This window comes from Chelonoidis abingdonii, chromosome 1 (genome assembly GCF_003597395.2).
Source record: "Chelonoidis abingdonii isolate Lonesome George chromosome 1, CheloAbing_2.0, whole genome shotgun sequence".
Lineage (NCBI taxonomy): Eukaryota > Metazoa > Chordata > Testudines > Testudinidae > Chelonoidis > Chelonoidis abingdonii.
The window spans coordinates 15,214,884-15,231,552 of record NC_133769.1 but is presented as its reverse complement, the minus strand read 5'-3'; the positions used below and the strand labels follow the sequence as shown (position 1 = coordinate 15,231,552).

Here is a 16,669-nt window from a genome sequence, read left to right as displayed (position 1 = left end):
AATGTCTGAAGCCATGGATTTTCATATGATTTTCTTTGGAAGTCCATAGTATGACAGAGCTCACAGTTATCGAAAGCTTTTTCTAGATTTAAAAAAAAAGCTAAATTCTCGAAACATTCTTGTAAATAATACAGGACTGGGCTTCATTCATATCACGGAGTGACAATATTATTTAAAGCAAAACCATACTTTTTTAGTTTACATTTCTGTAATGGATACTGTAAGGCTCCTTATAGTAATTTCTGTTGTGTCCACATGTATTAAAAGTAAATGTGTGTCTTGCACTAAACTAGTAAATGTTGGGTTTTGTTTAAGGTTAACCAGCCAAAGTTTAATCAGCGACGGATCAGCAGTGCCAAGTTCTTGGGAGAACTTTACAATTACCGAATGGTAGAGTCAGCTGTAATATTTCGAACGCTGTATTCATTTACATCATTTGGTGTGAACCCTGATGGTACTGCTAGTCCACTGGACCCTCCAGAACATCTTTTCCGAATTAGACTCGTCTGCACCATCCTTGATACCTGTGGGCAATATTTTGACAGAGGTTCCAGCAAACGCAAGCTTGATTGCTTCCTTGTGTACTTTCAGGTATTAATCAACTTAACTTTGTGTTTAAAATTAACTTTGTGTGGTGGGTGTGTCTTCGCATGGTGCTAGAGATTCATCTATATAATATCTAAAAAACCTGTACGCTTAGGTTTTTATCATTTGGGCTCCGATTCAGCAAAACAATTAAATGTGTTTTAAATGTAAACACATGAGCGGTCCTGTAGATTTCCTTGGGACTATTCACATGCTTAAATTGAGCACGTGCTTAAATACTCTGCTGAATTGAGTCCTCACTGTGAACTCTACAAGGTCTGTCATGATTTTTTTAAATCCTTTCTGATGTTCATAGTTTTAATAAGAGAGATTTTTGAAATGGCATTAAAATATCAAATGTAATTGGATGATGTCATGGTAACTCCATGGAATATTCTGAAGCATTCATGGACTTTAAAGTGCTTGTGCTAATGTCTTATTAGAAGGACAAAAGAAAAACGGAATTTAAAAGATAACTGCAGTGGAGGAGTATTGGCATTAGGGCTGGCAAGTGATTAAAAAAATTAATCATGATCTACATTTTCAAATATATTGATTTCAGTTAAAACACAGAATACAAAATGTACAATGCTCACTTTATATTTATTTTTTATTACAAGTATTTGCACTGTAAAAATACAAAAGAAATAGTATTTTTCAATTCAATAATACAAGTACACCTCTACCTCGATATAACGCATTTCGGATATAACGCGGTAAAGTAGTGTTCGGGGCGGGGCAGCGGAGCTGCGCACTCTGGTGGATCAAAGCAAGTTCGATATAACACGGTTTCACCTATAACATGGTAAAATGTTTTAGCTCCCGAGGACAACGTAGGTAGAGGTGTATTGGAGAGCAATCTCTTTACCATGAAAGTTGAACTTACAAATGTAGAATTTATGTACAAAAAAACCTGCATTCAAAAATAAAACAATATAAAATTTTAGAGCCTGGAAGTCCACTCAGTCCTACTTCTTGTTCAGCCAATCGTTTAGACAAACAAGTTTGTTTACATTTGCAGGAGATAATGCTGCCCACTTCTTATTTACAATGTCACCTGAAAGTGAGAACAGGCATTCTCATGGCACTGTTGTAGCCGGCGTCACAAGATATTTATTTGCCAGAGGTGCTAAAGATTCATATGTCCCTTCATGCTTCAACCACCATTCCAGGGGACATGTATCCATGCTGATGACAGGTTCTGCTCAATAACAATCCAAAGCAATATGGACAGACACATGTTCATTTTTATCATCTGAGTCCCACGCCACCAGCAGAAGTTTGATTTTCTTTTTTTGGGTGGTTCAGGTTCTGTGGTTTTCGCATCAGAATGTTGCTCTTTTAAGACGCATGAAATCATGCTCCACACCTCCTCCTTCTCAGATTTTGGAAGGCAGTTCATATTCTTAAACCTTGGGTCAAGTGCTGTAGCGATCTTCAGAAATCTCACATTGGTACCTTGTTTGCGTTTTGTCAAATCTGTAGTGAATGTTCTTAAAATGAGCAACGTGCTGGGTTGTCTGAGACGGCTTAACATGAAATATATGGCAAATGCAGGTAAAGTAGAGCAGGGGACTCCCCCAAGTAATTGAGTCACAAATTTAATTAATGCATTTTTTTAACGAGCGTTATCAGCATGGAAGCATGTCCTCCAGCATGATGGCCGAAGCACGAAGTGGCATACGAATGTTTAGCATGTCTGGCATGTAAATACCTTGCAATGCCGACTACAAAAATGCCATGCAAATGCGTGTTCTCACTTTCTGGTGATATTGTAAATAAAAAGAGGGTAGCATTATCTTCTGTAAATGTAAACAAACTTGTTTGTCTTAGTGATTGCCTGAACAAGAAGTAGGACTCAGTGGAATTGTAGGCTCTGAAGTTTTACATTGTTTTATTTTTGAGTGCAGTTATGTAACAAAAAAATAGTATATTTGTAAGTTGCACTTCCATGACAAAGATTGTAGCACTGTACTTGTATGAGGTGAACTGAAAAATATTATTTCTTTTGTCATTTTTACAGTGCAAATATTTGTAATAAAAATAATATACACTTTGATTTCAATTACAACACAGAATAAAATATATATGAAAACGTAGAAAAACATCCAAAATATTTAATAAATTTCAGTTGGTATTCTGTTTAACAGTGCAATTAAAACTGTAATTTTTTTGAGTTTCTCACATGAGTTAACTGAAATAAATTGACAACCCTAATTGGTGCATATAATGGACCCTTACTAGAACACAAGATTTGGGATCCATGTGCTGTACCACATTAAAATGAACTGCAATTAAAGTAATTAAATTTGGGATCCGTGGCCGCAACCACGTTTTATGTGAATTCGCACTATCTAGACGCGCATTCTAGCGAGGGTCCCGTGTATACTAATTCAGTTCCTTTGTTATCAAACTAAAGAAGTGATTATTTAAAATATTGTGGAGTTTGATGTTTGTTTCAGTAAATACATATCAAATTTGATCAGTCTAAAAATTAAAAAGATGTTTTTTCCTAATTGCTGTTAGTCTGGAAAAATCTGAAATTCAGACCGAGTTCTTTCTGGCTTGAACATCACCACCATTAATAAAGGTTCTGCTGATCATACTCTGCCTTCAGATGCACCTGCACAACCTCATTGTTCTCTCATCCTGCCCTTAAATAGACTTGTATAAATAAGGGTAGAATTTACTTTGCATCTTACAGATGAATGTAGTGCTGGTTTGTTATAAAGATGTCCACATTATGATGATTCTTTTGATAGAAGCATCACCCACTGATACCCAAAGTTTTAACGTTCTCATGTTTGTGAAAAAGGTCTTGCCTTTTAAAAATGAATATGATTTGTATGGCTGCATTTGTACAAGAATTAAAGAGGGATTTTGAAATGCATGAAGGGCAAGTAGGTGCCCATCTCCCATTGAAAGAATATGCCCCAAAAAAGAGTATTTACATTCTATACCTATTTTTTATAATAATGTCAGTTGCCATAGATTTATTTAGTTATGTAATTAATATCTGGATTGTCACTTTAAAATTCCGTATGGATTTTTTTTATTTTAGGAATTTTCTTTGAATTGTTTCAAACTGTTTTAGCAGGATACATGACTTTGTTTTTCGTGATTCGTATGCTTCTACATTTTCTTTAATGTTTTGGTAATGTCTTTTTTCTTGGTGAAATAGCTTCAGTCAACATGAAGTACAGTATATATATAACATGAGGATTTTTTTTTATTTCAGAGGTATGTTTGGTGGAAAAAGAATTTGGAAGTTTGGACAAAAGACCATCCATTTCCTATTGACATTGACTATATGATAAGTGATACGCTAGAACTGTTGAGACCAAAGATAAAACTCTGCAATTCTCTGGAAGAATCTGTCAGGCAGGTACAAGACTTGGAACGAGAATTCTTAATAAAACTAGGTAAGAAATAATACATCATCAGAGCCAGTTGTTCATGTCTTTTACACTGTCATTATTATCATTTTATTATTACTACTGCTATCGCCATCCCTCAGTGATGAGTCACTACAAAAACTAATTATTCCCCTGCTGTTACTTTCACCTTCTTGTCAGCTGTTTGAAATGGGCCACCTTGATTACATTGAACTCATTAGCACTACAAAAGTGACTTTCCTCTCTTCTTGTCAACTGTTGAGAATAGCCCACTTGCACCTTAATTGAATTGGCTCATGAGCACTGACCCCCCGACTTAGTAAGGCAGTTCCCATCCTTTCATGTGCTGTGGATTTATACCTACCTCTGTATTTTCCACTCCATGCATCTGATGAAGCATGTTTTAGCCCACGAAAGCTTATGCCCAAATTCATTGATCTCTAAGGTGCGACAAGGACTCCTCGCTGTTTTTACTGATACAGACTAACAGCTACCACTCTGAAAACTATCCCTCAGGTGTGTTTTAACCTTTTTCTGCATTTCCTGACCTGTTCTGAATCTGGGTAACATATTAATTTGCTGTATCTAAAGAAACACTAGACACAAAGGTGACTATGGTTTTTATTTATGATGACTGGTATAAAAGGAAAAGGAAATCCACCAGCTCTAACTTTGTCAGTACACAAGAACTTTTGGCTGCTTTGATACAGTATTTAGTGCATCCAGCAGGCCTGGTGGGTGAGTAGCTCATCACACATGAGCATATCCATTGGTTCTATTACCTGGACTCCTTCAAGGTATATGGGACCATTACAGTCAAACACTCTACTTATAGAACAAGTAGAGTGGCCTGGTGCTCGGTTTTTGACTGGAAAGTCCGTTCGAAAAGGGGACCTGACAATGTCCGGTTACTAAGAGCAGAGAAGACTCCAGGTCATCACCCGCTCCAACCCCCTACTCAGCTGGGCCACCTCCTACCTTCACTGGGTCCTAGCTCTGCAGGAAAACCTCTCCTGAACTGGGAGGTGGGGATGGGAGGGGAAGAGCAGCGAGTGATACAGGGGAGGGGGAAAGAGGAATGGACGGGGATGGGGCCTATGGGGAAGAGGCAGGGCAAGGGTGGGACCTTGGGGGAAGAGAGAGGACAGGAGAGATTCCGGCACTCTTGTTAAAAAACGGACAGTCCAACTACACCTCTACCCTGATATCACGCTGTCCTCAGGAGCCAAAAAATCTTACCATGTTATAGGTGAGACCATGTTATATCAAACTTGCTTTGATCTGCCAGAGCGCGCAGCCCGGCTCCCCCAGAGCGCTGCTTTACTGCGTTATATCCGAATTCATGTTATATTGGGTCACGTTATATCAGGGTAGAGGTGTATTACCAAGTTGGCAAACCTAAGAACAAGGCATTCAAATAAGCATGAAATATGTAGTGTAATATCGAGTCATTGAAATGAACAGTTGTGCCCATTAATGTGGTCTAGTGTATGTTATGTGAAACTGGGGGTCATTTGAGTTCTGTTCCTCAGTCTTGACATGTGACCTCAGACAACTCCCTTGACCCTTTCATCCAGTTTTTCTTCTGCATTATCTGCCTCATAGCAGTTGAAGCTTAAATTGAATGAAAACCATCTTGATAGTCTTCAAGGAAAGACACTGCAGAAATGCAGAGTGTTAGTATATTTGTTGTTTGTATATCCGTAGGCAAACTCAAGAATGCATATACAAGGACAGCTGGGCTCCAGTGGACTAAGCATAGGGATGGGTGTCAAGATCTGTATAACATCCGTGACTTTGCTACGCCACCTTCAGCATTTCACAAAATCTCTCTGACCCTCATGAACACTATTCCATAAAATGGAGATAAAATTATTTACTAAACCACCTATTGGAAGAGCTTTGAAATATACAGTTCTTTTCGAAGTGTAGTGTTAGCGTGTCTCCAGTGAATACTTAAAGCGATGAAAAAAATGGTGCTTTGGGCATCTTTTTCAGCACTCTAGGAAAGGTAAACTTGACCATGTAGTATCTTTCTCTTTAAGGTTAGGCCTACAAAATGTCATGAGTGTTCCAATGTTTGCTATGTAGAGAGATTAACAGTGTCTTTAACAATGATGTATTACAGAAATAAAGTAGAAGAAATACTATTGCTTGAACTTTTGGAATATTTAGCAAGTAGCAAGCAGATCTGGAGACAAACACAGTCATTGTTTAAGAGACTTTAATGAGTCGAGGAGAGTTCAGGAAGTGGTTGACAGAATGGGTTTCTGGAAGAAATTCCTTCCCTTCAGGATGCTTAAAAAGTCACCAAGGACTGCAATTGGTGGTCTGCATAAGAGGAAGAAATGACAGTTGTGTCATGTGGAGTTACAGTATTCTTTATTCACTGGGTTGGAAAGGTTCAGTATAATCCTGTATTTTCCAACACACACATTGGCTTACTCTTACGTTAGACATGGCAATAGCAATTCCTCTCAAACTGGAATAGTCTGGAATTACAATAAAACAAGAGAACCTGTTTGCTATTCTGTTTACTGACCACAGCTCTATTTCTAGAAAGCTGACTGTCAAACATTTTGAATCTTTTTTATATTTTCCTTGGAATGCTCATAAATAGGCTCACAGTTTTCAGTGGAGGAAATTACTTGATGAGAATGTGACTCCCTTACTTATGCTAAATATAAACACTACTTCTGTTCTCTTTATGCTTCTATTAAACTGGATTCATAGACTGCTTTCTTTAAAAAGCATATGGAAATTAGTGCTGCATTTGTGAGTTACTAAAAGGTAAACCTGTTCTTGTTCCAACTACAGTGGAGTACATTTATGAAACACTTAAAAGTTATCTGTGTTGAAATTAGTTAGCATCAGGAGCAAACACCAGACCTTGGGGACCCCACAGCTCAATTGAGCAAACACTCCCTAACGTTTATATCTAGAAACACTAGGGCAGTGATGCATTAAAAAAAAAAAAAAATCTTTATGCAGTGCCATTGGCTGTTAATGTATTCAGTCGTTGAACTGATTTATTTGATGATTTTGAATTTCTAGTTCGAAGCCCTCTTTTACTAGAGGCTGTTTTGTGGATTTTTTCCATTTACAAGTGTTAATTTATAGGCAAGTACTTGATCCACGCTACCTGTAGTTAAATCAGTTCTCAAAGTAATCCCTTAATTGAAGGGTCAATATATGGAGAAATTATGCATTGATTTTTATTTTTAAGAGGAATTTGCATTTTGTTCACTGTGCTATTCATTTAATTAAAATTCTTCAAATATAATTTAGTATTAATATCAGACTTTGACTTCCTTATATATGTTATGATGATCATAAAGAGAAAAACAAATTTGGAATGGAAACCATTTTAGGTGAAATTTTTTCCCTGCCTCATGGCGTGGACTAAACTACTGCTTTTATGATCTCTAACTCCCCCCAAAAGGCAAATTATGGCTAATTATATGCATTTTAATATATTCCTTTCAAAGATGCCCAGCAGTTTCTGCTGTAAGTCAAAGTAATTTCCACCCTCTGAACCATTTTCTATAGATCAGTTGCATCCAGTACAGTAGTGGGATCTCCTTCCAGGAGCATGAGTGAGCCAGTTTTGGAGAACGGCATTCTGTTGTTTTCATTGTGGCACCAGACAGGCAGATCTCCGTTATTTTTAAAGGTGCTATTGAATAGCAACTACTGAGTTTCCAGTATCTTTTTCTCCTAGTTAAACACACACATGGTAGAACAGTCGCTAATCCTTTGCTGTTATAACTATACATAGAGTAGGGTCCACAAGATCTTATCTGTCTTTCTCTGTTCAGATCTTTGAAAGCTATTATGATAGGCGCAAATGTTTTCAGTGGAAAAGATTTTGTTTGAATAGTTTTAATGAGGGATCTGACCAAACTCCAAATCATCATCTATTCCTACATGATTTTAGTAATTTTGTCAGATTAGTATTTCTGTGGATTTATTTCTGAGATTCAGTAAACATTCCAGATAATTAAAATGAGTATATGACAAAATTTATACTATTTACTTGACGCTGTTCTAGCCTGTGTTAATATTTAGTACTTTCGCACATATGCCTATCTATTTCTAGATATGTGGCATAAATATAAGAATAAGACATTCTGAAGAACTTTACAAATTATTACATGCTCATACAAGAGACGCCAATACATGGTTGGAAATGAACGTATAGCAATTTGGTGCAGCAGCTTGACATATAGTGTGGAAGAATATAGTGCCCAGTTGAAATTAACATGTAGGAAAGACACTCTGCTTGCCTAAATTTATGGTAACTGCCAAAATGGAAATTTAATCAAGACTAAAAGGTTAATAGTCCTACTCTAGCAAAAACAGCTTGTGATTTATAGTGATCACAAGTGGCTAGGACTATTATTATATTTCTTGTTCGTATGATAGCAAGTCGAGCAAGCATAGTGCTCCTCTAACATCTTTGCTTGGCATTTAATCACTATGATACAGGGAAGATTGCTGCTAACTGCTCTCACCATTATTAACAATTTTGTTTTGTTTTTTTTATGTGGTATGTGGTGGAGATGCTAGTTAAAAGGATTTCACTAGTCTGATGGGTTGGCTGCTCTCTAAATAGGCAGGCGGGGAAGCAAAAACTAGTAGTGCTCTTTGCTCTCCTCACCATTTCTCCCATTGTAGTCACATTCCCTTTACCTCTGCCAATATCTTCATTAGGCTCTGTATTCCCGTACACAGTTCCCTTCTCTCTGACGATTGCTTTTCTGGTGCTCACTCCTCAGTAACAACTCTTGCTCTCCTTGATTTTTAACTCATCCAGTGTAAGTGGATGTTGGGGGGTAAAACTGGAACAGCTTTAAATATATTTCATTTCATTAAACTTGAGGTGCTGTTTAAAAGTGTTACAGTTCTTGATAGTAATCTGTTCATGGAAACCCAAGTTTGCATACTTGCTCCTTCAGCCAGTACAGTAACTCCTCGCTTAACGTTGTAGTTATGTTCCCGAAAAAAGTGACTTTAAGCAAAACGAAGTTAAGCAAATCCAGTTTCCCCATAAGAATTAATGTACACAGCAATGATGATTGTGAAGTTTGGTTGAGGTGGTGGAGTCAGGAGGTGGGATATTTCCCAGGCAATGCCTTATTGCTAAATGATGAATTAGTAGTCGGCTAAGCCTTCAAGGGTTAACACATTGTTAATATAGCCTCACGCTCTACAAGGCAGCACAAATGGAGGGAAAGGAGACAGTATGGCAGACAGAGACACACACCCTGTAGACTAACTCCTCACTTAAACTCATCCTGGTTAACATTTTTACGTTGCTGATCAATTAGGGAACATGCTCGTTTAAAGTTGTGCAAGGGTCCCTTGTAACGTTGTTTTGCAGCTGCCTGCTTTGTCCACTGCTTGCAGAAAGGGCAGACCATTGGAGCTAGCTGGTGGGGGCTTAGAAACAAGATGGACCAGCAGCCCCACTATCAGCTCCCTGCTCCCCTAAGTTCTCTGTGCAGCAGCCACTCAGCAGGCTACCAATTGCCGGCAGTTCAGCTGTCCCTCCCACCACTACCATGTGCTTCTCCTGCCCTCTGACTTGGAGCTGCTCCCAGGAGCCTCCTGCTTGCTGTGCAGGAGAGGGGGAAGAGGAGGGCTAATGTCAGGGTGTCCCCCTCCCCCTCTACTCCTGCCCACCCCTTACCTCTTCTCCATATAGAGCAGGGTGGGGACAGGACAGGGCTCAGGACGGAGAAAGCTTGCCGGCCGCAGCTGCTGTCTCAACTTCCTGATTTTGTTTTAAAGGCAATATACTTAGAGTGGGGTCAGCATACTTAAAGGGGCAATGTGCATCTCTCTCACGCGCGCTCTCTCTTTCCCGCTCACAGGGTGTGTCTCTGTCTGCCATGCTGTCTCCCCTACCTCCATTCATGCTGCCTTGTAGAGTGTGAGGCTACATTAGCAACAATGTGCTAACTCTTGAGGGCTCAGCTGAATGCTAGTTCATCATTTTGCAGCGAGTCATTCCCTGGGAAATATCCCATCCTCGTCCACCTTCTAACTTTACCACCTCAACCAGGCTTCACAATCATCATTGCTGTGTACAATATTAAATGGTTTAAAACATACATAGTTTTTTGTCTGAAAAAAATTTCCCTGGAACCTAACACCCCCCACCCCCATTTACATTCATTCTTACAGGGAAATTGGATTAGCTTAACATCGTTTCACTTAGTCGCATTTTTCAGGAACATAACCACAGCGTTAAATGAGGAGTTACTGTGTGTATATGAAAGAGAGATGCATGTTTCCCCTTTAAGTACACTGACCCCACTTCAAGTGCATTGTCTTTTACGTAGATCAGCAAGTTGATACAGCAGCTTCTGCAAGCAAGCTCCCTCTGTCCTGAGCCCCTTCGTGTCTCTCCTTCCCCCTCTCCCCCGCTCTATGGAGATGGGGTAAGCAGGAAACTCCCAGGAGCAGCTCCAAGTCAGAGGGCAGGAGCAGCACATAGCAGTTGGGGGAGGGACAGCTAAACTGCTGGCAATTGATAGCCTGCTGGGTGACTGCTACACAGGGAACTTAGGGGAGTGGGGAGCTGATAGTGGGACTGCCAGTCCACCCTGGTTCCAAGCCCCCACCAGCTAGCTTCAATGTGCTGATCTTTCTGCAAGCAGTGGACAAAGCAGGCAGCTGCCAAACAACATTATAAGGACCATTGCACAACTTTAAACGAGCGTGTTCTCTAATTGATCAGCAGTGAACAACATTAACCAGGATGACTTTAAGTGAGGAGTTACTGTATGGGTTTGAAGTGCAACTGAAAGACAATACTCTTGTCTCCACCTTAGGAATACCTTTGTGATTCAGCATCAGTCCATTTGCTTGTCTGTGGAGCATCATTGGTTCTGAGGGGAGTTGAGGGCGAGCAGGAATAGCTCAGCAGTTTGAACGTTGGCCTGCTAAACCCAGGGTTGTGAGTTCAATCCTTGAGGTGGCCATTTAGGGACCTGGGGCAAAAAATGCAGATCGGTCCTGCGTTGAGCAGGGGATTGGACTAGATGGACCTCCTGAGGTCCCTTCCAGCCCTGATATTCTGTGATTCAATGATCATTAGGGAGGAGGATTGATAGCTTGGAGCCTCTGAAAGTGCAGGGAAGGGGTATGTATGCATGAGTAGAACTTGAGTCAAACTCCACTAAGTATAAAACAATAGCCTACCATTAATATTATTACCAAGATTTGTCTAATTTAAATGTCTTATTAAGGACTTAAGTCCAGATTTTTCTAAAGTGACTTCAGATATTGGGTGTCCTGTCCGAGACCCCTTAAAAGGCACTGGCTGATTGTGGGTGCTCAGCACTTTCTGAAACTCAGGTCCTTTTAAAGTCTCCAGTTGGGTACCAGAAAAAAACTATGGGGTTCCCAAAATCACTATTCATTTAGAAAATCTTAATAGATAAGAATTGTAAACATTAACATTGCCAAGTTTGATCTAAGTACCTCACATGGCCGCCATTAAGGCTGTATCTGAGCACCTCATCTAAGAATGTTTTGTTTTTTAATTCAAGGGAGTACTGGATCCTCTTGTGTGAAATATTGAATTGTTTAATATAAGCATTTGAGTAGAGATGTGTTGTGAAGCCTCAGTATTTTGTTGTCATGCTTCTGGTATAGATTTGTATTATTAAACTGGAGTGTCTATAAAATTGCAAAAGTTACTGCATGACCTGTTTTATGACACTTAAAATAAATCTCAGAGGGGTAGCTGTGTTAGTCTGGATCTGTAAGAGCAGGCTATGAATAAGGTACTGTGTACTAACTACATCAGTTTTGAAGGGTATCTTCAAAAAATCATTGGCTGAAATTGTCTGTGTTGGGCAAGACTAGCATCAATATCATTCTCTGCTAGCTCAAACCACAATCCCTGTGAGTATAAAGTGGCTTTGTGGATTAATGAAAAAATTTAAAGAATGTATGAAAGAGTACTTGTGCTAGAAGTTTGTCCATTTTTGTAGTGGATGGCGTAGCTTTAGCAAGAGTTTTTTTTTAAAAAAAAATTACCTTGTTTTTCCATATTTCAGAGTCATATTAAATTCTCAGATGTCTCTTATGAATAGTTTAACTATTTCTAAAACTAAATTGTAAGCTGAAATACACCAACTGCATTTTCTGATCTGATAATGTGCAATGAGATCTAATTCCATAAAGGAGAATTGAAATTATATCACAGAATATTTAGTAAAGTAATAGCAGGGTCTGGGACAGGGATAGGCAACCTATGGCATGCGTGCCAAAGGTGGCACGTAAGCTGATTTTCAGTGGCACTTTCACTGCCCAGGTCCTGGCCACCGGTTCAGGGGGCTCTGCATTTTAATTTAATTTTAAATGAAACTTCCTTAAGCATTTTAAAAACCTATTTACTTTACATACAACAATAATTAGTTATATATTATAGACTTATAGAAAGAGACCTTCTAAAAAGTTAACATTTATTACTGGCATGTGAAACCTTAAATTAGAGTGAAAAAAAATGAAGACTCAGCACACCACTTCTGAAAGGTTGCCGACCCGTGGTCTGGGATAATGCAAAATTATCTAAACCAAAATTAAAATACACTTGTAATTATTTAAAGGAGACAGTATAGCTAAGAGAACAGACCACGCTGAAGGATAAGAGCATTAGTGAGTTCGTTGTCTAATCAAAATAATACAAAACAAAAACCAGAAGACAAAGTAGACTGAAGAGGGATGGAGACAATGAGTCTGTCAGTGGAGAAGATGGTAAGATGAGCCAGGACGCTTGGAAGGATCCCTCTCTACAGTGGGATAGGGACATTAGGTGACTGCTTTGCGAGGGGTGCAGGATTTGCACATACATACTCAAATGCAGGATCTCAGGGCCTTAGTAGGGAAGCAAAAGTCAGTTTCAGTTTTACAAGAATTGATTATAAACAGGCAAATGTGTTTTTCAGAATTATGAACTGTACTATGAGTTTCATTTTATGATAAATCACAGTAACAACAACAAATTTTTACTGTGTTTTTGTTTGCTGTAATGCCATGAGCTGAGAATTCAGAGTTCCTAACAGGTTGTAGGAATTTTCACTACATGCTATGAAGTGTTTCTTAAACAACCTGTACAGTTCTTGATAAATCTCCAAGAATAATGAAAGTCACACTGCAGAGATCCAATAACTTCTAGCATCTGGCATTTTATGTACAGCATCTAAGATGTTTGTGTCATTTTAATGTAGCCTTCAAAATGTAGTGCAGGGGAGTTGAAGAAATTTCCAAGATATTTTGAGATGTAACACTTGGTTACTTGATTGGTGTTCTGTGGAAATTCCTAGATGTTCCCAGTAAAAATCCTTTCTTGAGTTGTTTTGAAACCATTTTCTCTTATGACTTTGCTCAGTAAGAAATACCTTATACAATTATAAATACACTTATCATTCAAGACTTAATCGCTAGTACTACATAATACTTTAGTCAGCATTTTCTAGGAGTGGGTTTGTCAAACTACCATACATCAGTACCGTATTTTTATGTGATACCACAGCAAAACATTGCTTCCTGTCTAACACATTCTATTCCTAATCCCTTCCTATTTTTCATTTCTCAGGCCTTGTGAATGACAAAGATTCAAAAGATTCTATGACAGAAGGAGAGAATCTGGAAGAAGAGGAAGAGGAGGAGGAAGGTGGTGCAGAGACAGAAGAACAATCTGGAAATGAAAGTGAAGTAAATGAGCCAGAGGAAGAGGTGATCACATTCATTTACCTTATTTTGCACTGTCCTTACATAGAAGGAAATAATAGTTAGCACTTTGCAAATCATAAAGGCCTAAACCCTGTGGTGGGCCTGCACAAAGCCTTAAAGTCAGTGAATGCAGCATGGCTGTGCTGTGCACAGGGCTCTAGTTGCAGAGAGAATGTTTAGGTGGGACTCTAAACACTATGTGCTGTGGAGTCACCAGTTCTGCTTGTGCTTCATGGAGGGAAGGATTCTACCTCCTAGCTGCTATGGAGAGTCCCTGTACAAAAACCCGTTTGCTCAGGTTATGCAAAAAGGGCCCTTAATGCCTGGCCCTTAGTAATCTCTCTCAACACCCCTGGGAAGGTAGGCAATAATATCTCCATTTTATTAAGTAGAAAAGTGAATAAAAAGCATTCAAGAGACTTGCCCAAAGAAATAGTGGCAAAGAGAGGGTTAGAACTCAATGCTGTGCTCAGTCCACAACCCTGTGCTCAGCCCAACAGAGTATGCTACCTCTCGGCATAGCTATTAATTTGTAAACGTAAAGCTATTTTTGTGCCATCTCCTATACCAGTTTTTGGAGCAGATGCATTAACTATCATATAAAGGACCAAAACTAAAGGAAACAAGACAACTTGTGCTGTTCATTATTTTTCCTGTGTAATATGGATAATAAGGAGCATTTGGATCACGTCAGTCTTCATTGCTACTTCAGACTGCTTCAGTAATCTTTTGAATCAAATTCATATAGCCAATAAAAAAGCAAATGTGCAATATGCTAATATATGTGATCTTGAAAATTCTAACTTCTGTGGCTTATTGAAGCTCAAAAGTTGGTCTCTCTCACCAAGTTTCTCTCTCTTTTTGGTCTAGTAAAAGATATTACGTCACCCACCTTGTCTATCTAATATCCTGGGACCAACACAGCTTCAACAACACTGCGTAAAACAGCTTGTCAGTTTAATCTTTGATAAAAAATTAGTCTGGTTTCAGATCAGTTTCAGTCGGGAAAATATAACTTGTTAAATGAAGAACAAGTTGTGGAAATGAGATGAGGACTCGTGCATAGTGCAGATCAAGGGTTAGTGTGACAGTACGATGAGTATTCAAAAACTGATCAGTAAATGTTGCTAGATGGCATGGAATAGTCATTGAAAGCAGATTACGTTGCATGTTGTGATCAAAGATCAGTCAATCAATTATACAGCATTTCATGGCAGTGAGGAAGGCTGTAAACAGTGAATGCACTTAATGTTTCTCTCACTTAAATTATGTTAAAATGTAGCATGTCATTAAAATTTGAACTTTAAATATACTATTTCAGGAGTGCTCAGACAACGACGATGAGGAAGGTGAGGAAGAAGAAGAAGAGAACACTGATTACCTCACAGACTCGAATAAGGAGAATGAAACTGATGAAGAGAACACAGTACGTGCCACTGCTTTTGAATAATGAGACCGGTTTTACATGCTCAGTTTTCTTGACTGAATATTTTTAGCAGATAATGCTCATTAGAGATTAGGGGACATACACTAAAAAATATTCACAAATGTCCTTTCAAACAAAAACCAAGTTCACTTTGACCTTTGCAACCCCTTAATGTTTGATTTTCACAGACATTCATACAAACGCTTTTGCTTACAAGACTCTTTTAGGAAAGTGAAAGTGTCACAAGTAGTCATGAAAATGTTCATTCACATTGGAAGAGATTGCATAGCCATTGTGAAAACACTTGAGTGGACTGCTAAAAAAAAAAAAAAAAGTGCGTGTGGGGGGGGAATTTTGACATGCTATTGAGGTAATGAATATTTCCAGCAAATTAACATGGTAAAGTAGATTCTCCTTTCAGTCACAGAATTGTAATAAGGAAGCAGGACAAGCAAACAAAAAGCAGCAGTGAAGAAGTGATGGGGGTGTGTTATCTTACCATGAAAAGCAACCACATCAAACCCAGTCATCCATCTGGGTGCCTGGGAGTGTGGTCTAATGGTAAGATAGTGAATGATCACCCCAGATGTTACCACAGATGTGCTGTGGTAACATCTGAGAAAGTAGCATGTTGAGGTGTTTGCTGTGTTATATTCTGATTACCTTCATTCAGATCAAAAAGACCCACCAAATGACAGTCAGTTGGATCATGGAAACAAGCAGCACCATTGCCAGGGGCGGAAATAGATGTGATGGAGAATGAGAGCCTATATATACAGCTTTTGATGCCACTGTCTCTTGGGTGATGGCATTTGCTTAGTATTACTCAGCTGTTCTGACGTTAATGAAGTGGAGCCTTTAGCCCAGAGAGGGCACCCAAGGAGGTCATTCAGCTATTGGAGGCCACGTCTACACTACGGGATAATATCGAATTAGCTAAAATCGGTTTTATAAAACTGATATTATAAATTCGATTTTATGCGGCCACTCTAGGCACAGTAATTCGGCGTTGTGCGTCCATGGTCCGAGGCTAACATCGATTTCTGAAGCGTTGCATTGTGGGTAGCTCTTCCGTAGCTATCCCACAGTTCCCGCAGTCTCCCCCGCCCCTTGGAATTCTGGATACCCCCGGGGTATCGGCATACAGTTAGTGTGGACGAAATCGACGTTTCTGGCCTCCGGCGGTATCCCACAGTGCACCAAACTGACCGTCTGGACAGCAATCTGAACTCGGATGCAGCAGGGCAGGTAAAAGCAGGAAAAGCCGCTGCGAACTTTTTTGAATTACATTTCCTGTTTCCACAGCGTGAGCGTCCGATCAGCACGGGTGGGCGATAGAGTCCCAAATACAAAAGAGCTCCAGCCATGACCGATGGGAGATACTGGATCTGATCGCTTTATGGGAGAGACAAATCTGTTGTATCAGAGCTCCGTTACAGAAGACGAAATGCCAAAGCGTTTGAGGAAATCTCTCAGGCTACACAGCGGCTGCATGACAAGGTGCAACGGAAAG

At 39.3% G+C, this 16,669-nt stretch overlaps 1 protein-coding gene across 3 annotated transcripts in view; it reads left to right on the top strand.

Annotated features, from left to right (window-relative positions):
- The window catches only part of UPF2 (UPF2 regulator of nonsense mediated mRNA decay), a 158,205-nt gene that overhangs the window by 92,638 nt on the left and 48,898 nt on the right, over nt 1–16,669 (top strand). For all 3 annotated transcript variants that reach the window (XM_032798299.2, XM_032798297.2, XM_032798298.2), the window contains 4 exons: nt 316–591; nt 3,824–4,007; nt 13,594–13,733; nt 15,052–15,156. In XM_032798299.2, coding sequence (XP_032654190.1) covers nt 316–591; nt 3,824–4,007; nt 13,594–13,733; nt 15,052–15,156 — 705 coding nt within the window. The remainder of the gene's footprint in view (nt 1–315; nt 592–3,823; nt 4,008–13,593; nt 13,734–15,051; nt 15,157–16,669) is intronic.